General features: G+C 41.6%; 1 protein-coding gene across 2 annotated transcripts in view; it reads left to right on the top strand.

Annotated features, from left to right (window-relative positions):
• LOC117326385 overlaps positions 1–5,487 on the top strand; it is a 29,581-nt gene extending 24,094 nt beyond the window's left edge. For both annotated transcript variants that reach the window (XM_033883130.1, XM_033883132.1), the window contains exon 2: positions 1,469–5,487. In XM_033883130.1, the coding sequence (XP_033739021.1) occupies positions 1,469–3,768 (2,300 nt within the window). In that variant the 3' untranslated portion in view covers positions 3,769–5,487. The remainder of the gene's footprint in view (positions 1–1,468) is intronic.
• Positions 5,488–27,126: the final 21,639 nt, after the last annotated feature.

Below are 27,126 nucleotides of genomic sequence, written 5' to 3'. Positions count from 1 at the left end.
TTTAAAGGTGTTGTCTCCCCTGTTGGTGTAGTCTGTACTGTGTCCCAGGTTTAGAGGGTTGTCTCCCCTGTTGGTGTAGTCTGTACTGTGTCCCAGGTTTAGAGCTGTTGTCTCCCCTGTTGGTGTAGTCTGTACTGTGTCCCAGGTTTAGAGGGTTGTCTCCCCTGTTGGTGTAGTCTGTACTGTGTCCCAGGTTTAGAGTTGTTGTCTCCCCTGTTGGTGTAGTCTGTACTGTGTCCCAGGTTTAGAGTTGTTGTCTCCCCTGTTGGTGTAGTCTGTACTGTGTCCCAGGTTTAGAGGGTTGTCTCCCCTGTTGGTGTAGTCTGTACTGTGTCCCAGGTTTAGAGTTGTTGTTTTCTCCCCTGTTGGTGTAGTCGGTACTGTGTCCCAGGTTTAGAGGTGTTGTCTCCCCTGTTGGTGTAGTCTGTACTGTGTCCCAGGTTTAGAGCTGTTGTCTCCCCTGTTGGTGTAGTCTGTACTGTGTCCCAGGTTTAGAGTTATTGTCTCCCCTGTTGGTGTAGTCTGTACTGTGTCCCAGGTTTAGAGGGTTGTCTCCCCTGTTGGTGTAGTCTGTACTGTGTCCCAGGTTTAGAGTTGTTGTCTCCCCTGTTGGTGTAGTCTGTACTGTGTCCCAGGTTTAGAGGTGTTGTCTCCCCTGTTAGTGTAGTCTGTACTGTGTCCCAGGTTTAGAGCTGTTGTCTCCCCTGTTGGTGTAGTCTGTACTGTGTCCCAGGTTTAGAGGTGTTGTCTCCCCTGTTGGTGTAGTCTGTACTGTGTCCCAGGTTTAGAGGTGTTGTCTCCACTGTTGTTGTAGTCTGTACTGTGTCCCAGGTTTAGAGTTGTTGTCTCCCCTGTTGGTGTAGTCTGTACTGTGTCCCAGGTTTAGAGGGTTTGTCTCCCCTGTTGGTGTAGTCTGTACTGTGTTCCAGGTTTAGAGGGGTTGTCTCCCCTGTTGGTGTAGTCTGTACTGTGTCCCAGGTTTAGAGGGATTGTCTCTCCTCTTGGTGTAGTCTATACTGTGTCCCAGGTTTAGAGGTGTTGTCTCCCCTGTTGGTGTAGTCTGTACTGTGTCCCAGGTTTAGAGTTGTTGTCTCTCCGCTTGGTGTAGTCTGTACTGTGTCCCAGGTTTAGAGGGGTTGTATCTCCTCTTGGTGTAGTCTGTACTGTGTCCCAGGTTCAGAGGGTTGTCCCCCCCCCTGTTGGTGTTATGTGTACTGTGTCCCAGGTTAAGAGTTGTTGTCTCCCCTGTTGGTGTAATGTGTACTGTGTCCCAGGTTTACAGGTGTTTTCTCCCCTAAAGTGTAATAATTATGTACTGTGTCCCAGTTTTAGATGATTTTCTCCCCTAATGACATTTTCTACGTCACGTTATGACGGTTGCACAATGTCAGCCACATTACCTTATCATTGCTGTTTTTTTTTTTTTTTTGACGACCATCCCCTGATTGTGTTATATTTTCTGTTCCAGGTTGGTTTGAGGTTCTGCCCGAGGATGGACGACCCGTGGAATACTTTGATTCCATCCAGGCGATCACTAACGTAAAGCCACGACGGTTTCTAGTCAGGACTGCCACGGTGGGATACCAGCTTAGTGCAGAGTCCGGAATGAACTCTTGGGTTCCGTATGAGATTCGCGCAGGCGCCGTGCTCACCACTGGGATTATCTTCATGGATCAGAAGAAGACCAGGGCCAATGTCAAAAGCTTCTTCAGAAAATTGTTACGGACACATAAAAGTGGTAAGAAGGAACAGGAATTGAAGTATTTACAGTGCTTTGACACTTCCGGTACAGAAGTTATGATTCCTATTATAATGTCCGGAGTGTTCAGTCCTATCGGTGAGACTACAGAGGAGAATTTCGACAGTGTGTACGAGCTACAAGACCTAATACTTGCCTTCCATTTACCCGTGAAAGCCCAGCTCATCCACGAGGAAGACCAAGAATGCCCAAATATTGTACCTCACGGGTTCGTCAAGGTTGAGGAGTTGCGGGACACCGAGTGGGTCGTCTTCGGTAGGTACCCGATCACCAATGCCGAGGAGCAGGCTTTTGAACTCCCATTGGATGCAAATATACTTTTACAAAAAGATATATCTAGGAAACGAAAATCTAAAAAGCATATACCTCCGAAAGAGGACCCGCTTGTCGACGAGGAAGAGCACGTGAATGCTGAAAAGACTGAGATAGCACTTCCTGTAAGAGTGAAAGAACAAAAGAAAAACAAAGTTGGACTTTTCGATAAACTGAGTGTTCGGTCCAGATCCAGAAAGGAACGTGCGAGCCTTAAAGCATTACAAGTGGCGGGAGTGTTTACGTCACGGTTGAGTAAAAGTGAAGCGAACTTTGATGACCTTACTAACACTGAATCTACAGCGAACACAGAGGATGATGGGAAGACAAGCGACCATGATACCGGCGAGCGAGATAAAGGTGATGTCATGCCGTCTTCTACAACTGACATGGACGATAGGGTTACGTACACAAGTTTGTCATTTGAAAGTCCGCCGTATGGCACGTTTACGGGCTCAACAGTTGGCCCACAGAATCGCGATCTTCCTCCGATACCAAAGAGTCCAGGTTCAGAGAAAGAAGCTGTCTATGAAGAACTGCCAGTAGCTCCAAAACCCCCGCCTGTTGATTCGGGAGATTTCGGAGGTTGTCGCGGTCTGTCGGATCGACCCGAGGCAATACACGGTAATTCCGTCAGCAAGGAGGAGGAGGAGGATGACGAAGACGGTTATATGAGCCCGGCACAGCTACGACTGAGAGCGGACCAAACATACGCTGTGGTTCGCAACAAACCTCCGTTGGCGCCAACTCGGGAAGCAAAACTAATGCGTGCACGAAAAGCTCGCAGTGAAATTCCAAGTAATTATAGTTACGACGTCAGAGATCTTAAAGAAACTAACGAAAAAGAAATAGATGAACTGTTCAGATATACATTAGAAAATGATAAAAAGTTTACAAAAGACGGACCTTATGTATCAGGAGAATGTCGGCCAACATCGGAAGCTGTTCCGGAACCTAACACGTTTTCCTACGAAAGTGCTATGAGATTTGTGGATGATCAATGTCTCGATACTCGTTCAAATTCTGGTATGCCAAAGTTTAGATCACGGTCGCACAGAAGTTTGAATTTTGACGCCAATGCGACCGTTCGTAGTCATAATGTCCGTAAAATGAGGAACGCTATCGATGTATTCAATTTTAGTGATTCTTTTCAGGACTTAAGTCGCAATAATAATGGCTTAACATGTAACGATATTTCTTCTGGTATGCCACCTGGAACAACTGCTAGTTCGCTGTACAGCTCCGGTATTGAACGCAACCCGTACAGTTCGCAATACGCACGCTCAAGCGTCTACGCGGAGAGCGAGCCGGGTTTCAAGCGTTTCATGCGCTCGGCTTCTATATCCGGTCTGAGCGAGCCAATGACTCGGCAAGCAGACGACTCGGCCATATCTGGAGACTACGGTTACCATGGTGATAGTGAGTACAGCTATCAGGAATATTCCGAATATCACGATGACCACTGGATACCCCCAGATGACCTTTCGACCTTGACCGTGCTGGAAGTGTCCAAATCTCTCCACTACATTGGCATGAAGGACCGAGTGGTCATCAGACTTGCTAATGAACAAATAGACGGTAGTCTTTTGTGCTCGCTGGACAAACAGTTGCTAAGGGAGGGTTTTCCGGAGCTCAATGCCCTTGATGTCAAGAAAATTGTAGATTTTATAGATGGATGGAGACCGAAAAAGAAATGAATGACATCATGATGATCGGTCAATTATAGCGTTTCTCTTGAAATCTTAGCGACACAAATGTGACATAAAGATTACTAATGTTATTTATTTGCAATACCACATAAGTTATGTTGAAATCATTGAATACTTTCATATTTAATATGTTACAGGGGACATCAATGTTCGGGGTTTTACTAAAATTAGACCACTCCTCTTAAACACATCGATACAAACATATATGATTACACGGTGTATTTCAGAACGTCATACAGGAGCGGAATAAAAAATATCAGATGTCAAACGGGGGGGGTGGATTTTTGAACATTATTTGTTCCAATTGCCATTAAAAATAATACAAACTTGATTAGAATTTGAACGGTTTGTGCATTTTGGCACTGCCTGACCACCAGAGAGGCTTGAGGGGCGGGTCCAAAAAGGATCAAATTGACCAAAACTTTGAAAGTCTTCTTCTTAAGACCCAAATAAGGTAGAAACAAATACCCTTCATCGTTGGAAGGGTCTTCAGGTGCTTTACCAAATTTGTGAGCTTCGTTACCCTTGGGTGTCACGTTTGCCCGGGGGAGGGTAAACTTTGCTATAGTTAGTATAGGAAAATTACACTTTGGAATATCATTTGTTTAATTTCTATTCGAATTAATTCTAATTTGGTAAACATCATCAACATGGGATGACAGTTTGATGGTGTGCACTTGCTGACCATGGTTGACCCCCAGGGGCTGATGGTTGGGGCCAAAAGGTTCAAAGTAAAAGGAATTTCAAAAATCTTCTCAAAATCAAAATAAAGTGGAATCAAATACTCTTCATATATAGAAGGACATTGAGGTGCTTTACCAAAATTGTGAATTTCATGACCCTGGGGTTAGAATTTGCAGTTTTGAATGGCAGGTTGATGGAATGTAAATGTTGGCCCGATTGACCCCCTGGGGCTGAAACGCGGAGTCAAAAAGGGGTCAAAGAAATATTGTGAAACTCGGGTGACCGTTAACAAAATGGTTGTTAACGGTCACCCGAGTTTCACACCTCTTGGTTAATGTAATACCGGACATGCCCCTTGTAGCTCCACTAGGTAACAGCCTACATTATCTGTAACTGAGCGGTCGTGAGATTTTCACCAGTGGTCGATGATGTAGGACCAAACTTGTGTACATCTTTAAAAACAAGCAACAGCTGTTTGATAAAAGCTGGACATTTTCGAACATCTATTCGTTTCGATCAATTACAGATCGCAGGGGAGGTAACTTGCGTCTATTCTTTACATCTCGGGGAAATTTCCGGCAACACTCGGAAATCCTTCCGAGTGTTGCCGGAAATTTTCCCGAGATGTTGCGATTGTCTGGTTAGACTCACAAGAGTTACTTCCTTTTTCGATAAATAACAATGAACTCAAATTGTATGGATATGTATGGAGATCCAATGAGAAGACGGCATGTAATACCACGTGATCCAATATAAAGTCGGACTTTTATACTTTATTTATGAACACCTAATATTACTGTTATTATTGATCCTAAGCACATCGTCTAACATTTGAGCGAGACGTGTATTAACTGAAGGTTTATAAGGCTCCATATCGAACACTACAATCCCCACAGAAAGCAATGTACCGATGATGACAAAGTATTTAATTTCATCAGCTGATATATGAAGAATTGAAAATTATCATTTGTATTAGAAAAATAAAGACTGAAAAATGAAATAAAATCGCTTATATTGATTTAATATATATTTATTTATCTATTTTGAATTATATTCCGTTAAAGCACGGTAGATAATAAAGTTGTGATAAAGAAAGTATGTGTTATAATAGGTAATAATTAGAATTGTAACATGGACACTGACAACATTCTTAACATGGACAGCAACACATTCTTAACATGGACAGCAACACATTCTTAACGTGGACAGCAACACATTCTTAACATGGACAGCAACACATTCTTAACATGGACAGCAACACATTCTTAACATGGATACCGACACATTCTTAACATGGACAGCAACACATTCTTAACATGGATACCGACACATTCTTAACGTGGACAGCAACACATTCTTAACATGGACAGCAACACATTCTTAACATGGACAGCAACACATTCTTAACATGGATACCGACACATTCTTAACGTGGACAGCAACACATTCTTAACATGGACAGCAACACATTCTTAACATAGACAGCAACACATTCTTAACATGGACAGCAACACATTCTTAACATGGATACCGACACATTCTTAACGTGGACAGCAACACATTCTTAACGTGGATACCGACACATTCTTAACGTGGAAAGCAACACATTCTTAACATGGATACCGACACATTCTTAACGTGGACAGCAACACATTCTTAACGTGGATACCGACACATTCTTAACGTGGACAGCAACACATTCTTAACGTGGACACCGACACATTCTTAACGTGGACAGCAACACATTCTTAACGTGGACACCGACACATTCTTAACATGGACAGCAACACATTCTTAACATGGACACCGACACATTCTTAACATGGACACCGACACTTTATTAACCTGGACAGCAACACATTCTTAACCTGGATACCGACACATTCTTAACATGGACACCGACACTTTCTTAACATGGACACCGACATTTTCTTAACCTGGACAGCAACACATTCTTAACCTGGATACCGACACATTCTTAACATGGACACCGACACATTCTTAACATGGACACCGACACTTTCTTAACCTGGATACCGACACTTTCTTAACCTGGACAGCAACACATTCTTAACCTGGATACCGACACATTCTTAACCTGGACAGCAACACATTCTTAACCTGGATACCGACACATTCTTAACATGGACAGCAACACATTCTTAACATGGACACCGACACATTCTTAACATGGATACCGACACTTTCTTAACCTGGACAGCAACACATTCTTAACATGGACACCGACACATTCTTAACATGGACACCGACACTTTCTTAACCTGGACAGCAACACATTCTTAACCTGGATACCGACACATTCTTAACATGGACACCAACACATTCTTAACATGGACACCGACACTTTCTTAACCTGGACAGCAACACATTCTTAACATGGACACCGACACATTCTTAACATGGACAGCAACACATTCTTAACCTGGATACCGACACATTCTTAACGTGGACACCGACATATTCTTAACATGGACAGCAACACATTCTTAACCTGGACACCGACACATTCTTAACCTGGACAGCAACACATTCTTAACCTGGACAGCAACACATTCTTAACCTGGACACCGACACATTCTTAACCTGGACAGCAACACATTCTTAACATGGACAGCAACACATTCTTAACCTGGATACCGACACATTCTTAACATGGACAGCAACACATTCTTAACGTGGACACCGACACATTCTTAACCTGGACAGCAACACATTCTTAACCTGGATACCGACACATTCTTAACCTGGACACCGACACATTCTTAACATGGACAGCAACACATTCTTAACATGGACAGCAACACATTCTTCACGTGGACACCGACACATTCTTTACCTGGACAGCAACACATTCTTAACATGGACAGCAACACATTCTTAACGTGGATACCGACACATTCTTAACCTGGACAGCAACACATTCTTAACATGGACAGCAACACATTCTTAACATGGACATCGACACATTCTTAACGTGGACACCGGCAAATTCTTAACATGGACAGCAACACATTCTTAACATGGACAGCAACACATTCTTAACCTGGACACCGACACATTCTTAACCTGGACAGCAACACATTCTTAACATGGACAGCAACACATTCTTAACATGGATACCGACACATTCTTAACATGGACAGAAACACATTCTTAACGTGGACACCGACACATTCTTAACCTGGACAGCAACACATTCTTAACCTGGATACCGACACATTCTTAACCTGGACACCGACACATTCTTAACATGGACAGCAATACATTCTTAACATGGACAGCAACACATTCTTCACGTGGACACCGACACATTCTTAACGTGGATACCGACACATTCTTAACCTGGACAGCAACACATTCTTAACATGGACAGCAACACATTCTTAACATGGACATCGACACATTCTTAACGTGGACACCGGCAAATTCTTAACATGGACAGCAACACATTCTTAACATGGACAGCAACACATTCTTAACCTGGACACCGACACATTCTTAACCTGGACAGCAACACATTCTTAACATGGACAGCAACACATTCTTAACCTGGATACCGACACATTCTTAACATGGACAGCAACACATTCTGAACGTGGACACCGACACATTCTTAACCTGGACAGCAACACATTCTTAACCTGGACAGCAACACATTTTTAACGTGGACAGCAACACATTCTTAACGTGGACAGCAACACATTCTTAACCTGGACACCGACACATTCTTAACATGGACAGCAACACATTCTTAACATGGACAGCAACACATTCTTCACGTGGACACCGACACATTCTTAACCTGGACAGCAACACATTCTTAACATGGACAGCAACACATTCTTAACGTGGACACCGACACATTCTTAACGTGGATACCGACACATTCTTAACCTGGACAGCAACACATTCTTAACATGGACAGCAACACATTCTTAACATGGACATCGACACATTCTTAACGTGGACACCGGCAAATTCTTAACATGGACAGCAACACATTCTTAACCTGGACACCGGCACATTCTTAACATGGACAGCAACACATTATTAACATGGACACCGACAAATTCTTAACGTGGACACCGGCACATTCTTAACATGGACAGCAACACATTATTAACATGGACAGCAACACATTCTTAACGTGGACACCGACACATTCTTAACGTGGACACCGACACATTCTTAACATGGACAGCAACACATTCTTAACATGGACAGCAACACATTCTTAACCTGGACAGCAACACATTCTTAACATGGACAGCAACACATTCTTAACGTGGACACCGACACATTCTTAACATGGACAGCAACACATTCTTAACATGGACAGCAACCATATTCTAACAGGCACAACCATTCTTACTGGACAGCAACACATTTAATGGATACCGAACATCTTACTGAACGACACACACAATCAACTGGACACACCATTTAACGGACATTACATCGAAAATCTACGGCTTAACCGCAATCTAAACCTTGAACGTACACTATACTGGACACATTAACCTGACATGGACAGACACATTTCAGTGACACGAACATTCTTAACGTGGATACCGACACATTCTTAACCTGGACAGCAACACATTCTTAACATGGACAGCAACACATTCTTAACATGGACATCGACACATTCTTAACGTGGACACCGGCAAATTCTTAACATGGACACAACCACATTACAAACACACACATTTTAACACACGACATTCTAACGGACAGCAAACACTAGGAACGACATTCTTAACTGGACATACGACACATTTAACCGGACAGAACATTACGGAACAATTAACTGGACAGCAACACATTCTTAACCTGGACAGCAACACATTCTTAACCTGGACACCGACACATTCTTAACATGGACATCGACACATTCTTAACCTGGACAGCAACACATTCTTAACCTGGACACCGACACATTCTTAACCTGGACAGCAACACATTCTTAACGTGGACACCGAAACATTCTTAACCTGGACAGCAACACATTCTTAACATGGACAGCAACACATTCTTAACATGGACAGCAACACATTCTTAACCTGGACAGCAACACATTCTTAACCTGGACAGCAACACATTCTTAACCTGAACACCGACACATTCTTAACATGGACATCGACACATTCTTAACCTCGACAGCAACACATTCTTAACCTGGACACCGACACATTCTTAACCTGGACAGCAACACATTCTTAACCTGGACACCGAAACATTCTTAACCTGGACAGCAACACATTCTTAACATGGACAGCAACACATTCTTAACATGGACAGCAACACATTCTTAACCTGGACAGCAACACATTCTTAACCTGGACACCGACACATTCTTAACATGGACATCGACACATTCTTAACCTGGACAGCAACACATTCTTAACCTGGACACCGACACATTCTTAACCTGGACAGCAACACATTCTTAACCTGGACACCGAAACATTCTTAACCTGGACAGCAACACATTCTTAACATGGACAGCAACACATTCTTAACATGGACAGCAACACATTCTTGACATGGACAGCAACACATTCTTAACATGGACAGCAACACATTCTTAACCTGGACAGCAACACATTCTTGACATGGATACCGACAAATTCTTAACATGGACACCGACACATTCTTAACATGGACAGCAACACATTCTTAACCTGGACAGCAACACATTCTTAACATGGACAGCAACACATTCTTAACATGGACATCAACACATTCTTAACATGGACATCGACACATTCTTAACATGGACATCGACACATTCTTAACCTGGATACCGACACATTCTTAACATGGACAGCAACACATTCTTAACATGGACAGCAACATATTCTTAACATGGACAGCAACACATTCTTAACATGGACAGCAACACATTCTTAACGTGGACACCGACACATTCTTAACATGGACAGCAACACATTCTTAACATGGACAGCAACACATTCTTAACATGGACAGCAACACATTCTTAACATGGATACCGAAACATTCTTAACATGGACAGCAACACATTCTTAACATGTACACCGACACATTCTTAACATAGACAGCAACACATTCTTAACATGTACACCGACACATTCTTAACCTGGACACCGACATATTCTTAACCTGGACAGCAACACATTCTTAACATGTACACCGACACATTCTTAACCTGGACACCGACATATTCTTAACCTGGACAGCAACACATTCTTAACATGGACACCGACAAATTCTTAACATGGACACCGACACATTCTTAACATGGACACCGACACATTCTTAACCTGGACACCGACACATTCTTAACCTGGACACCGACACATTCTTAACCTGGACAGCAACACATTATTAACCTGGATACCGACACATTCTTAACCTGGACAGCAACACATTCTTAACATGGACACCGACAAATTCTTAACATGGACACCGACAAATTCTTAACATGGACACCGACACATTCTTAACATGGACACCGACACATTCTTAACATGGACACCGACACATTCTTAACATGGACACCGACACATTCTTAACATGGACACCGACACATTCTTAACATGGACACTGGAGACAGGTGGGCAAACTCTCAAATATCCTGTTACAGGCGGGCAAACTATCAAGTCCCAGTTACAGGTGGGCAAACTATCAAATATCCTGTTACAGGTGGGCAAACTATCAAATATCATGTTACAGGTGGGCAAACTATCAAGTCCCTGTTACAGGTGGGCAAACTATCAAATATCCTGTTACAGGTGGGCAAACTATCAAATATCCTGTTACAGGTGGGCAAACTATCAAGTCCCTGTTACAGGTAGGCAAACTATCAAGTCCCTGTTATAGGTGGGCAAACTATCAATTATCCAGTTACAGGTTGGCAAACTATCAAATATCCTGTTACAGGTGGGCAAACTATCAAATATCCTGTTACAGGTGGGCAAACTATCAAATATCCTGTTACAGGTGGGCAAACTATCATATATCCTGTAACAGGTGGGCAAACTATCAAATATCCTGTTACAAGTGGGCAAACTATCAAATATCCTGTTAAAAGTGGGCAAACTATCAAGTCCCTGTTACAGGTGGGCAAACTATCAAATATCCTGTAACAGGTGGGCAAACTATCAAGTCCCTGTTACGGGTGGGCAAACTATCAAGTCCCTGTTACAGGTGGGCAAACTATCAAATATCCTGTTACAGGTGGGCAAACTATCAAATATCCTGTTACAAGTGGGCAAACTATCAAATATCCTGTTACAGGTGGGCAAACTATCAAGTCCCTGTTACAGGTGGGCAAACTATCAAGTCCCTGTTACAGGTGGGCAAACTATCAAGTCCCTGTTACAGGTGGGCAAATTATCAAATATCCTGTTACAGGTGGGCAAACTATCAAATATCCTGTTACAGGTGGGCAAACTATCAAGTCCCTGTTACAGGTGGGCAAACTATCAAATATCCTGTTACAGGTGGGCAAACTGTCAAGTCCCTGTTACAGGTGGGCAAACTATCAAGTCCCTGTTACAGGTGGGCAAACTATCAAATATCCTGTTACAGGTGGACAAACTATCAAGTCCCTGTTACAGGTGGGCAAACTATCAAATATCTTGTTAAAGGTGGGCAAACTATCAAATATCCTGTTATAGGTGGGTAAACTAACAAATATCCTGTTACAGATGGGCAAACTGTCAAATATCCTGTTACAGGTGGGCAAACTATCAAATATCCTGTTACAGGTGGGCAAACTATCAAATATCCTGTTACAGGTGGTCAAACTGTCAAGTCCCTGTTACAGGTGGGCAAACTATCAAGTCCCTGTTACAGGTGGGCAAACTATCAAATATCCTGTTACAGGTGGGCAAACTGTCAAGTCCCTGTTACAGGTGGGCAAACTATCAAGTCCCTGTTACAGGTGGGCAAACTATCAAATATCCTGTTACAGGTGGGCAAACTATCAAGTCCCTGTTACAGGTGGGCAAACTATCAAATACAAAAAAATGTATCTTGTTAAAGGTGGGCAAACTACCAAATATCCTGTTACAAGTGGGCAAACTATCAAATATCCTGTTAAAAGTGGGCAAACTAACAAGTCCTTGTTACAGGTGGGCAAACTATCAAATATCTTGTTACAGGTGGGCAAACTATCAAATATCCTGTTACAGGTGGGCAAACTATCAAATATCCTGTTACAGGTGGACAAATTATCAAATATCCTGTTACAGGTGGGCAAACTATCAAATATCCTGTTAAAAGTGGGCAAACTAACAAGTCCTTGTTACAGGTGGACAAACTATCAAATATCTTGTTACAGGTGGGCAAACTATCAAATATCCTGTTATAGGTGGGTAAACTAACAAATATCCTGTTACAGGTGGGCAAACTGTCAAATATCCTGTTACAGGTGGGCAAACTATCAAATATCCTGTTACAGGTGGGCAAACTATCAAATATCCTGTTACAGGTGGTCAAACTGTCAAGTCCCTGTTACAGGTGGGCAAACTATCAAGTCCCTGTTACAGGTGGGCAAACTATCAAATATCCTGTTACAGGTGGGCAAACTGTCAAGTCCCTGTTACAGGTGGGCAAACTATCAAGTCCTTGTTACAGGTGGGCACACTGTCAAGTCCTGTTACAGGTGGGCAAACTATCAAGTCCCGGTTACAGGTGGGCAAACTATCAAATATCCTGTTACAGGTGGGCAAACTATCAAGTCCCTGTTACAGGTGGGCAAACTATCAAATATCTTGTTAAAGGTGGGCAAACTATCAAATATCCTGTTATAGGTGGGTAAACTAACAAATATCCTGTTACAGGTGGGCAAACTGTCAAATATCCTGTTACAGGTGGGCAAACTATCAAATATCCTGTTACAGGTGGGCAAACTATCAAATATCCTGTTACAGGTGGACAAACTATCAAGTCCCTGTTACAGGTGGGCAAACTATCAAATATCCTGTTACAGGTGGGCAAACTATCAAGTCCCTGTTACAGGTGGGCAAACTATCAAATATCTTGTTAAAGGTGGGCAAACTATCAAATATCCTGTTATAGGTGGGTAAACTAACAAATATCCTGTTACAGGTGGGCAAACTGTCAAATATCCTGTTACAGGTGGGCAAACTATCAAATATCCTGTTACAGGTGGGCAAACTATCAAATATCCTGTTACAGGTGGTCAAACTGTCAAGTCCCTGTTACAGGTGGGCAAACTATCAAGTCCCTGTTACAGGTGGGCAAACTATCAAATATCCTGTTACAGGTGGGCAAACTGTCAAGTCCCTGTTACAGGTGGGCAAACTATCAAGTCCCTGTTACAGGTGGGCAAACTATCAAATATCCTGTTACAGGTGGGCAAACTATCAAGTCCCTGTTACAGGTGGGCAAACTATCAAATATCTTGTTAAAGGTGGGCAAACTACCAAATATCCTGTTACAAGTGGGCAAACTATCAAATATCCTGTTAAAAGTTGGCAAACTAACAAGTCCTTGTTACAGGTGGGCAAACTATCAAATATCTTGTTACAGGTGGGCAAACTATCAAATATCCTGTTACAGGTAGGCAAACTATCAAATATCTTGTTAAAGGTGGGCAAACTATCAAATATCCTGTTATAGGTGGGTAAACTAACAAATATACTGTTACAGGTGGGCAAACTCTCAAATATCCTGTTACAGGTGGGCAAACTATCAAATATCCTGTTACAAGTGGGCAAACTATCAAATATCCTGTTAAAAGTGGGCAAACTAGCAAGTCCCTGTTACAGTCGGACAAACTATCAAATATCCTGTTACAGGTGGGCAAACTATCAAATATCCTGTTACAGGTGGGCAAACTATCAAATATTCTGTTACAGGTGGGCAAACTATCAAATATCCTGTTACAGTGGGCAAACTATCAAATATCCTGTTACAGTTGGGCAAACTATCAAATATCCTGTTACAGGTGGGCAAACTATCAAGTCCCTGTTACAGGTGGGCAAACTATCAAGTCCCTGTTACAGGTGGGCAAACTATCAAATATCCTGTTACAAGTAGGCAAACTATCAAATATCCTGTTAAAAGTGGGCAAACTATCAAGTCCCTGTTACAGGTGGGCAAACTATCAAATATCCTGTAACAGGTGGGCAAACTATCAAATATCCTGTTACAGGTGGGCAACTATCAAATATCCTGTTAAGGTGGGCAAATATCAAATCCTGTTACAGGTGGGCAAACTATCAAATATCCTGTTACAGGTGGGCAAACTATCAAATATCCTGTTACAGGTGGGCAAACTATCAATATCCTGTTAAAGGTGGGCAAACTATCAATATCCTGTTACAGGTGGGCAAACTATCAAATATCCTGTTACAGGTGGGCAAACTATCAAATATCCTGTTACAGGTGGGCAAACTATCAAATATCCTGTTACAGGTGGGCAAACTATCAAATATCCTGTTACAGGTGGGCAAACTATCAAATATCCTGTTACAGGTGGGCAAACTATCAAGTCCCTGTTACAGGTGGGCAAACTATCAAATATCCTGTTACAGGTGGGCAAACTATCAAATATCCTGTTACAGGTGGGCAAACTATCAAATATCCTGTTACAGGTGGGCAAACTATCAAGTCCCTGTTACATGTGGGCAAACTATCAAGTCCCTGTTACAGGTGGGCAAACTATCAAGTCCCTGTTACAGGTGGGCAAACTATCAAATATCCTGTTACAGGTGGGCAAACTATCAAATATCCTGTAACAGGTGGGCAAACTATCAAGTCCCCGTTACAGGTGGGCAAACTATCAAGTCCCTGTTACAGGTGGGCAAACTATCAACTCCCTGTTACAGGTGGGCAAACTATCAAATATCCTGTTACAGGTGGGCAAACTATCAAATATCCTGTAACAGGTGGGCAAACTATCAAATATCCTGTAAAAGGTGGGCAAACTATCAAATATCCTGTTACAGGTGGGCAAACTATCAAGTCCCTGTTACAGGTGGCCAAACTATCAAATATCCTGTTACAGGTGGGCAAACTATCAAATATCCTGTTACAGGTGGGCAAACTATCAAATATCCTGTTACAGGTGGGCAAACTATCAAGTCCCTGTTACATGTGGGCAAACTATCAAGTCCCTGTTACAGGTGGGGCAAACTCTCAAGTCCCTGTTACAGGTGGGCAAACTATCAAATATCCTGTTACAGGTGGGCAAACTATCAAGTCCCTGTTACAGGTGGGCAAACTATCAAATATCCTGTTACAAGTGGGCAAACTGTCAAGTCCTGTTACAGGTGGGCAAACTATCAAGTCCCTGTTACAGGTTGGCAAACTATCAAATATCCTGTTACAGTGGGCAAACTTAGCAAGTCCCTGTTACAGGTGGGCAAACTATCAAATATCTTGTTAAGGTGGGCAAACTATCAAATATCCTGTTATATGTGGGTAAACTAACAAATATCCTGTTACAGGTGGACAAACTTTTCAAATATCCTGTTACAGGTGGGCAAACTATCAAATATCCTGTTACAGGTGGGCAAACTATCAAATATCCTGTTACAGGTGGTCAAACTGTCAAGTCCCTGTTACAGGTGGGCAAACTATCAAGTCCCTATTACAGGTGGGCAAACTATCAAATATCCTGTTACAGGTGGGTAAACTATCAAATATCCTGTTACAGGTGGGCAAACTATCAAGTCCTGTTACAGGTGGGCAAACTATCAAATATCTTGTTAAAGGTGGGCAAACTACCAAATATCCTGTTACAAGTGGGCAAACTATCAAATATCCTGTTAAAAGTGGGCAAACTAGCAAGTCCTTGTTACAGGTGGGCAAACTATCAAATATCTTGTTACAGGTGGGCAAACTATCAAATATCCTGTTACAGGTGGGCAAACTATCAAATATCCTGTTACAGGTGGGCAAACTATCAAATATCCTGTTACAGGTGGGCAAACTATCAAATATCCTGTTACAGGTGGGCAAACTATCAAGTCCCTGTTACAGGTGGGCAAACTATCAAGTCCCTGTTACAGGTGGGCAAACTATCAAATATCCTGTTACAAGTGGGCAAACTATCAAATATCATGTTAAAAGTGGGCAAACTGTCAAGTCCCTGTTACAGGTGGGCAAACTATCAAATATCCTGTTACAGGTGGTCAAACTTTCAAGTCCCTGTTACAGGTGGGCAAACTATCAAGTCCCTGTTACAGGTGGGCAAACTATCAAGTCCCTGTTACAGGTGGGCAAACTATCAACTCCTTGTTACAGGTGGGCAAACTATCAACTATCCTGTTACAGGTGGGCAAACTATCAAGTCCTTGTTACAGGTGGGCAAACTATCAAATATCTTGTTACAGGTGGGCAAACTATCAAATATCCTGTTACAGGTGGGCAAACTATCAAATATCCTGTTACAGGTGGGCAAACTGTCAAATATCCTGTTACAGGTGGGCAAACTATCAATATCCTGTTACAGGTGGGCAAACTATCAAATTCCTGTTACAGGTGGGCAAACTATCAAGTCCCTGTTACAGGTGGGCAAACTATCAAATATCCTGTTACAGGTGGGCAAACTATCAAGTCCTTGTTACAGGTGGGCAAACTATCAAATATCTTGTTACAGGTGGGCAAACTATCAAATATCCTGTTAGAAGTGCGGAAACTAACAACATATCCTGTTACAGTGTGGGCAAACTAGTCAAATATTCCTGTTTACAGGTGGGCAAAACTATCAAATATCCTGTTACAGGTGGGGCAAACTATCAAGTCTCCTGTTGACAGGTGGTCAAACTAGTCAAGTCACTGTTACAGGTGGGCCAAACTATCAAGTATCCTATTCAAGGTGGGCAAAACTATCAAAGTCCCTGTTCCAGGTGGGGCTAAACTATCAAATATCCTGTTACAGGTGGCAAACTATCAAGTCCCTGTTACAGGTGGGCAAAATTTTCCAAGGGTCCCTGTTCCCCGGGGGGGAAAAATTTATCAAAATCTTTTACAGGGGGGAAAAATTTTAAGCCCCCCTTTAAACGGTTTTTTGGGCCCCAAACAAAATTTTTGTTAAAGGTGTGGCCAAAAAACTAAAAATTTCCTGGGGGTTTAGTGGTTAAAAAACTCCAAAAAAAATTCTTTTCCCAGGGGGAAAAAACTGTAAAATTTACCCTTTTTACAGGGGGAAAAATTTTAAAAATTTTCCTTTTAAGGGTGGGAAAAAACATAAATACCCTTTCGGGGGGGGTTAAAACCGCCCAACGTCCGTTACAGGGGGCAAACTATAAAGGGCCCTATTACCGGGGGAAAAAAAACTATCAAATACCCTTTACGGGGGGTAAACTTCAAATACCCCTTTTAAAAAGGGGGGGCAAAACCCCAAGTCCCGTACAGGGGGAAACCAAACTATCAAAAACCCTTTTACGGGGGCCAAATTTTTTTATTAAATTTTTCCTGGTTACATGTGGGCAAACTACCCAAATTTTGGTTTACGGGGTGGGCAAACAATTAAAATTTTATCCTGTTACAGGGGGCCCAAACCCTATCAAATACCCCTGTTACAGGGGGGGAAAAACTTTTCAAATATCCTTTTACAGGGGGGGAAAAATTTTTTAATAAAGCCCCCTTTTTAAGGGGGGCCCCCCAAAATTTAACCCCCGGCCCAGGTGGGAAAAACTATAAATAACGGGGTTACAAGTGGGCCCAAAAATTTTTTATCAAAAAATTTTTTTGTTAAAAGTGGGCAAATTTTAAATTCCCTTTTTTCCCAGGTGGGCAAATATCAAAATCTTTTGAAAACCGGGGGGAAAAACTTTTTCAAGTCCCCTTCCCAGGTGGCAAAACTATAAAGGGCCCCTGTTACAGGGGGAAAATATAAACCCCCCGTTAAAGGGGGCAAATTTAAAAATTTTTATCCTTGGTTAAGGGGGCAAACTATCAAATATCCTGTAACAGGTGGGCAAACTATCAAATATCCTGTAAAAGGTGGGCAAACTATCCAATATCCTGTTACAGGATGGGCAAACTATCAAGTCACTGTTACAGGTGGCCAAACTATCAAATATCCTGTTACAGGTGGGCAAAACTATCAAATATCTGGTACAGGTGGGGCAAACTATCAATATCCCTGTTACAGGTGGGCAAACTATCAAATCCCTGTTACATGTGGGCAAACTATCAAAGTCCCTGTTACAGTGGGTGGGCAAAACTATCAAGTCCCCTGTTAACAGGTGGGCAAACTATCACATATTCCTGTTACAGTGGGGCAAACTATCAAGTCCCCTGTTACAGGTGGGCCAAAACTATCAAAATATCCTGTTACAGGTGGGGCAAAAAACCCTGTCAAGTCCCCTGTTACAGGTGGGCAAACTATCAAGTCCCTGTTACAGGTGGGCAAACTATCAAATATCCTGTTACAGGTGGGCAAACTATCAAGTCCCTGTTACAGGTGGGCAAACTATCAAATACCTTGTTAAGGTGGGCAACTATCAAATATCCTGTATATGTGGGTAAACATACAAATATCCTGTTACAGGTGGGCAAACTGTCAATATCCTGTTACAGGTGGGCAAACTATCAAATATCCTCGTTACAGGGTGGGCAAACTATCAAATAATCCTGTTACAGGTGGTCAAACTGTCCAAGTCCCCTGTTACAGGTGGGCAAACTATCAAGTCCCTATTACAGGTGGGCAAACCTATCAAATATCCTGTTACAGGTGGGTAAACTATAATAAATATCCTGTACAGGTGGGCAAACTATCAAGTCCCTGTTTACATGTGGGCAAAACTATCAAATATCTTGTTAAAGGTGGGGCAAACTACCAAATATCCTGTTAGCAAGGGGCAAACTATCAAAGATCCTGGTAAAAGTGGGGCAAACTAATCAAGGTCCTTGGTTAGCAGGCTGGGCAAAACTATCAAATATCTTGTTACAGGTGGGCAACTATCAAATATCCTGTTAAAGGTGGGCAAACTATCAAATATCCTGTTACAGGTGGGCAAACTATCAAATATCCTGTTACAGTTGGGCAAACTATCAAATATCCTGTTACAGGTGGGCAAACTATCAAAGTCCCTGTTATAGGTGGGCAAAACTATCAAGTCCTGTTACAGGTGGGCAAACTATCAAATATCCTGTTACAAGTGGGCAAACTATCAAATATCATGTTAAAAGTGGGCAAACTGTCAAGTCCCTGTTACAGGTGGGCAAACTATCAAATATCCTGTTACAGGTGGTCAAACTTTCAAGTCCCTGTTACAGGTGGGCAAACTATCAAGTCCCTGTTACAGGTGGGCAAACTATCAACTCCTTGTTACAGGTGGGCAGGCAAACACTATCAACTATCCCTGATACAGGTGGGCAAACTATCAAGTCCCTGTACAGGTGGGCAAACTATCAACTCCCTGATTACAGGGGGCAAACTATCATAGTCCCTGTTACAGGTGGGCAAACTATCAATATCCTGTTACAGGTGGGCAAACTATCAAATATCCTGTTTACGAGGTGGGCAAACTATCAATATCCTGTTACAGGTGGGCAAACTATCAAATATCCTGTTACAGGTGGGCAAACTATCAAATATCCTGTTACAGGTGGGCAAACTATCAATATCCTGTTACAGGTGGGCAAACTATCAAGTCCCTGTTACAGGTGGGCAAACTATCAAATATCCTGTTACAGGTGGGCAAACTTTCCAAATATCCTTTTACAGGTGGGCAAACTATCAAATATCCTGTTACAAGTGGGCAAACTATCAAATCCCTGTTAACAGGTGGACAAACTATCAATATCCCTGTTACAGGTGGGCAAACTATAAAGTCCCTGTTACAGGTCGGCAAACTATCAAATATCCTGTTACAGGTGGGCAAACTCTCAAATATCCTGTTACAGTGGGCTAACTATCAAAAAACCGTCCCGGTGGGAAAAACTATCAAATATTTTTTTTACAGGGGGCAAACTGTAAAGCCCCTTTTAAGGTGGGGCAAAAATTCAAGTCCCGGTAAGGGGGGCCCAAACTAAAAATATTTTTACAGGGGGGCCCCCCCCTTAAAAAACCCCTTTGTTTCGGTGGGAAAACATCAAATATCCGGGTTCCCAGGTGGGAAAACCCCATAAAATATCCTGTTAAAGGGGGGCCCAAACTCCCCAAATACCCTTTTCCAAGGGGGCCCAAAACTACCAAAAATCCTTTTAAAAAAGGGGGGGAAAAACTAACAAGCCCTTGGGGACAGGTGGGCAAAACTATCAAATATTTTTTACAGGTGGGCAAACTATCAAATACCCTGTTACAGGGGGGCAAAAACAAAAAATTCCCTTTAAAGGGGGAAAACCCTATAAAATTACCCTTTTACAGGGGGGAAAAATTCAAATATCCTTTTACGGGGGGGAAAAACTTTTCAAGCCCCTTTTCCCAGGGGGGGAAAACCCCTATAAGCCCCTTTGGTTACAGGTGGGGCAAATATCAAAATCCTTTTACAAGGGGGGAAAAACTATCAAATTTCCCCTTTTTAAAAGGGGGAAAACTGTCAAGTCCCGTTAAGGGGGGCCCAAAATATCAAATACCCGTTACGGGGGGTAAAAAATTTTAAGCCCCTGTTACAGGGGGAAAAACTATTAAGTCCCTTTTAAAAGGGTTTGGGCAAAACTACCCCAAGTCCCTTTTTCCAGGGGGGCCCAAAATTAAAATCCTTTTTACAGGGGGGCAAACCCCCCCTTTATCCTTTTTTTTTTTAAACAGGGGGGGAAACTATAAAGTCCTTGTTACAGGGGGGAAAAACATAAAATTTATCTTGTTCCCCAGTGGGCCCAAAACTAAAATTTTCCTGTTCCCGGTGGGAAAAAACTATAAAATACCTGTTACAGGTGGGAAAACATAAAAACCAACCCTTTTAAGAGGTGGGCAAAAATCAAGTCCCTTTAAACCAGGGGGGCCCAAAACTATAAATATCTGTTACAGGTGGGAAAACTTTAAAAATTTTCCCTTTTTACAGGGGGCCCAAAACTATCAAAAACCCGGGTTGACAAGTGGGCAAACTATCAAGCCCTTTTTGGGGGGGGGTTTAAAACTAATAAATTAAATTAAAATTTTTTACAGGGGGGCCCAAAACTTAAAATTTACCCTTTTAAGTGGGAAAAACTACAAAACCCGGGTTAAAAGGGGGAAAAACTAAAAAGTTTGTAACGGGTTTGGAAAAAACTATCAAATTCCTTTTAAAAGGGGGGGGCAAACTACCCAAATATCCTTTTTAACAGGCGGCCAAACTATAAAATTTCCCTGTTACGGGTTGGGCAAAACTCTCAAAAAATCCTGTTCCCGGGGGGGCTAACTACCCAAATATCCTTTACGGTTTTGGGGAAACATCAAATACCTGTACAGGTGGGAAACTGTAAAATTTCCCTGCCCCGGTAAAAAAATATAAAGTCCCTTTTTCAGGTGGGAAAAAAATATAAAAAATTTTTTCCTGTTCCGGTGGGAAAAACTATAACCCCCTTTTTACAGGGGGAAAAACTATAAATATCCTTTTACAGGGGGGAAAACTATAAAATTTCCTGTTAAAAGTGGGTCGTTAAAACTTAAATTCCCCAAAAAAGGGGGCAAAACAAATAAAAATTCCGGGTTACGGTGGGAAAAACCTATCCGTCCCTGTTCCGGGGGGGGCCCCAAACTATCAAATAGCCTGTTTCAGGTGGGCAAATTTTATCAAATACCCTGTTTCAGGTTGGAAAAACAAAAAAATAACCTTTTTCCCGGGGGGGCCAAACCCAATCAAGTCCCTTTTCCCCCGGTGGGAAAAACTTCAAGTCCCTGTTACAGGGGGGAAAAAACTATCAATTTTCCCTGTTAAGGTGGGCAAACATAAAATTTTCCCTTTTTACAGGTGGGAAAAAACCTGTCAAAACGTTACAGGTGGGCAAACTATCAAGCCCCTGTTTACAGGTGGGAAAAAAACATCAATTCCCTTTCAGGGGGGGAAAAAACTATCAAGCCCCTTCTTTAAAAGGGGGGCAAACTACCCCAAACCCCCTTTTTTACAGGGGGCAAATACCCCAAATATCAGTTCAGGTGGGCAAACTTATCAAGCCCTTTTGGAAAAGGTGGGAAAACATCAAATTTGGGTAAGGGGGGAAAACTATCAAAATACCCTTAAGGTGGGAAATATAAAAATTCCTTTTACGGGGGGAAAAAACTATAAAAATTCCCCTGTTGAAGGGGCAAACTACCCAAGCCCTGTTACAGGTGGGCCAAATATAAAAATTCCTTTTCAAAGTGGGAAAAATTACAAGTCCGGGACGGTGGGGAAAACTATCAAATGCCCTTGCACAGGTGGGAAAAATAAAATTTCCCTGTTACAAGGGGGGCAAAATTTCAAAATCCTTTTTAAAAGGGGGCAAACAGCAAGTCCCTTTTACAGGTGGAAAAAAAACTATAAAATTATCTGACGGGGGGCAAATTTATCAAATACCCTTTTTACAGGTGGGAAAACCAAAAAAAATTTTCCTTTTCCCAAGGTGGGAAAAATTAAAAATTTTCCCGTTCCCGGGGGGCAAATATCAAAACCTTTTACAGGGGGCCCAAATAAAATACCCTGTTACAGGGGGGAAAAAAACTATCAAGTCCCTTTAAAGGTCGGAAAAACTATCAAGCCCTGTTCAGGGGGGCAAACTTCAAATTTTCCTTTTACAGGTGGGCAAAACCGTCAATTTCCCTTTTAACGGGGGGCCAAAACATAAAAGCCCCTGTTACAGGTGGGCCAAAAATAAAAATTTTCCTTTTAACATTTGGGAAAAATTTTCAAGCCCCGTTACAGGTGGAAAAACTAAAAATTTTTCCTGTTGGGGGGGCCCAAACTGTCAAGTCCCGGGTTACAGGGGGGCCAACACCCAAGTCCTGTTCCCGGGGGGGGAAAAACTATCAAATATCTGTTACGGGGTGGAAAAAATATAAACCCCGGTTACGGGGGGGCCCCAAACAAAAAAAAATATTTGAAAAAGGTGGGCAAAACTACCAAATATTTTTTTAAAGGGGCCCAAACTATCAAAATTTCCCCTTTAAAATTTGGGAAAAACTGGGCAAGTCCTTGTACAGGGGGGCAAACAAAAAAATCTTGTTCCCGGGGGGGAAAACTACCCCAAATATCCTGTTCAGGTGGGCAAACTATAAAACCCCTTTTAAAAGAAGTGGGGCAAAACATCCGGCCCCCTTTTTAAACCAGGGGGGCCCAAAAAATTTCCCCAAAATCTTTTTACAGGTGGGAAAAATTTAAAATATCCGAAAGGGGGCAAACTTTTTAAAATTTATTTTAAAAGGGGGGCAAATATCAAGCCCCTTTTTACAGGTGGGAAAAACTATCAAAAATACCCGTTAAAGGTGGGCAAATATAAATATCCCCCCCAAGTGGGAAAAACCATCAAATATCCGGGTTAAAAGGGGGAAAAATAGCAAGCCCCTGTTACGGGGGAAACCAAAAAAAAAAAAATTTCCTTTTTAAAGGGGCAAACTATCAAATACCCTGTTCCCGGTGGGAAAAACTACAAAACCCGGTTACAGGTGGGAAAAAACTATCAAATAAAAGGTTACAGGGGGGGAAAAACATCAAAACCCTTTTTCCCGGTGGGAAAAATTTCAAGCCCCTTTCCCAGGGGGGGGCAAACTATCAAATTCCTTTTTACAATTTGGGAAAAACTTAAAAATATCTTTTAAAAAAGTGTCCCAAATATAAAGCCCCCGGAAAACAGGTGGGAAAAAAATTTCAAAATCCGTAACGGGGGGCCCAAATATCAAGTCCCTTTTTACATTTGGGAAAAAACTATCAAGCCCCTTTTTTAACAGGGGGGGAAAAATTCAAGCCCTTGACGGGGGGGCAACCTTTTAAAATATCATTTTTACAGGGGGGCAAACTATAAAATATCTGTTACGGGGGGGGGCCCCAAAACTATCAAAACCCGGGTTTACGGGTTTGGGCCCCCAAACTATAAAAATATTCTGTTACAGGGGGGAAAAAATAAAGGGCCCTGTTACAGGGGGGGCAAAAATTTCCCCCTTTCCCTTTTACGGGTTTGCCCCAAAACTATCAAAATTCCGGCCCGGGGGGCAAAACTACCCCAAAATTTTCCTTTTCCCGGGTTTGGGAAAAACTACAGTCCCTTTTACAGGTGGGCAAACATCAAGCCCCGGGTTAAAAGGTGGGAAAACTACCCAAAGCCCCTTTTTAAGGTGGGCAAACTATAAAATATTGACAGGGGGGCCAAATAAAAATTTTCCTTTTTCCCGGTGGGCAAACTAAAGCCCCTTTTTTTTACAGGGGGCAAACTAAAAATATCCTGTTAAGGTGGGCAAAAACTGTAAAAGTCCCTGTTCAGGGGGGAAAAATTTATAAAAGCCCCCTTTTTACGGGGTTGGGCCCAAATACCAAAAAACCCCGGTTACGGGGGGCCCAACTTAAAAAGCCCCGGGTTCAGGGGGAAAACCATAAAATATTTTGGTTAAAGGGGGGAAAAACTATAAAAATTTTCCTGCTGCAGAAAAACCCCCCCGGCCAAAAAAAGTATTTCCCTTTTTTAAAAAATTACTAAAAAAAAATAATGTCGGTGGTGGGGGGAAGAAAGGGGACTTTTTAATACATTTGTAGTGTACTTACATTGTAAAAACTTCTGAAAAAAAATAATACCAAAAAAAAAGTTTTAAATTTAAAGATAAGTTTTTCCCCCTTTTACTTTAGTCAGGGGATCCTAATTAAAACCCGGCCAAAAAATTTACTGGAAAAATAAAAAATTTTTAATTTTTTCCCCAAGGTCAGAGGCAGGAGAAAAACTTGGATTGTCTAATCGGGGACTAAGTCCCAGGGGCCCCCTTTCCCGGTTTCTTTAAATTGATAAGAACAGAATTTCCCCGAAAAAATTTTTGAAAAACCCTAAAAGGGGGGGTTTTGGGGCGAAAGTATATGATTTATCCTATGAGGCTGGAGCCCCCGGGATCCCCATTGAGTTGGTAGACCCAATTTTTTTATTTGTTTTATTTCAAAAGGGCAAAATTTTTTTTTTTTAAAAAATTTGCGAGCCCAAGTTTATAACTTTTTTTGGCATTTTTTTCCGTGAAATAAGAAAATTTTAAAAACAAAAAAATTGTATTTTAAATCAGGATGAGCAGTGAAAAAAAGATAAGATTTGCAGTGAAAATAAAAATTTTTTGGCAGGGGAAAATAAAGGGTTTTCCCTTTTTTGCCCAAACAGGGGGAATTTGGGTATTCATTTCTTTTGAAATTTTTAAAAATTGGTTTTTTGGGGCTGTATTTTTAATATTCAGACTATTTTTTTGGGAAATACTAACTTGACGTTCCCTTTTCATGCCAAATTCCCCTAAACCCCAGAAAAACGATTTTAAATTGGGGCGGGATTTCATTTCAAAATGGCCCCCTCAAGTTGACGGGAGAAACCCCCCCCCAAAGATGACGTAATTACGGGTTTCCGCATTTTTTTGACTTTAATTTTTCGATTTTTTAAATTTTTTTTTTAATTTGATAAAAGGAAAATAAAAAAAAAAATTGAAGGGTTTTCCCGTTTAAATAAATATATTTCATGTAGGACAGAATTTTTCGATATTTTAACGATGTGCGAAGATATTCGTCTTTTACCGTGAAAATGGGGTTTATTAAAGGGGGAAAGCATTCAATATCCTCTATTTTAATACGTTTTGGGGGCCCCGGTGGAACGCGCGGGGGGGGTTTTATGTGAGGGGAAAACCCGGAGAAAACCCGGGGGAAAAAACCCAAAGTGGGGCAGGTGCCCATCCCTTTTTAAAACCTCGTGGGGGAAAAACGCCCCCGGGGCCCCCCTAGGTGAAGGCAAGTGTTTCCCACTGTGCCCCCCGACCACCCAGATCTATTTTAAATTTTAATGGTAAAATCTTCTGTTGTTTTTAAAAAGTTGTCCCAAAAGGTAGAAAAAAATGCCTTCTTTTTTTTTTAAAAAAGGCATTTATTTGATTATTTATTTATTTTTATAAAATAGGGGGGTTGGTTTGAAGTTTGGGGGTTTTTGGCCAGAAAACCCGTTAGAAAAAATACACTACATTTCAAAAAAAAATGAAGGGTTTTTATAAAAAAAGACCCCCATTCTTCCATTGTCATCGGGGGGGACGTTTCCCTTTACAAAAAAGTGAAAGTTTGCTTTTTTAAAATATTCTTAATTTGAATACGGATACTTGTTTTTTTAAAATCTTTATAAAAATTTGTAGAGATAAAAGTAAGCGAACCCCAAGATGAAAAAAATTTTTATTTTATCTTTGTAAAGCAAGGTTTAAAACAAAAGTTTTCGGTTCCATGACGCCAGGGCCCAAGGTTGCCCTTTTGGAAACCCTATTTACCCTCAACGAGACATGTTTTTATCAAAGATTTAAGAAAAATTTTCCCGGAAAAATTTTTTTAACTGTATTTTATATAAAAATTTTGTGACCGATTTGAATTTGCAGTTTTCAAAAAGTTTTTAACTAAAAATTGAAAAAAGTTTTTATTTTTACCAATTTGAGGTAAAAAGGGACACAATTTAAGTGTGGAAAACTGGTGAAAATAAAAAGATCCCCAAAAACGAAAAGGGTTTTTTGGGGCTATTTGTTGGGAAGAAAAAGGAAATTTTGAAGATAAAACCCAAAATTTTATG

This window comes from Pecten maximus, chromosome 4 (assembly GCF_902652985.1).
Source record: "Pecten maximus chromosome 4, xPecMax1.1, whole genome shotgun sequence".
Classification (NCBI taxonomy): Eukaryota; Metazoa; Mollusca; class Bivalvia; order Pectinida; family Pectinidae; genus Pecten; species Pecten maximus.
Note: the sequence above shows the minus strand (reverse complement) of the source record. Positions and strands in the feature narration are given on the sequence as shown.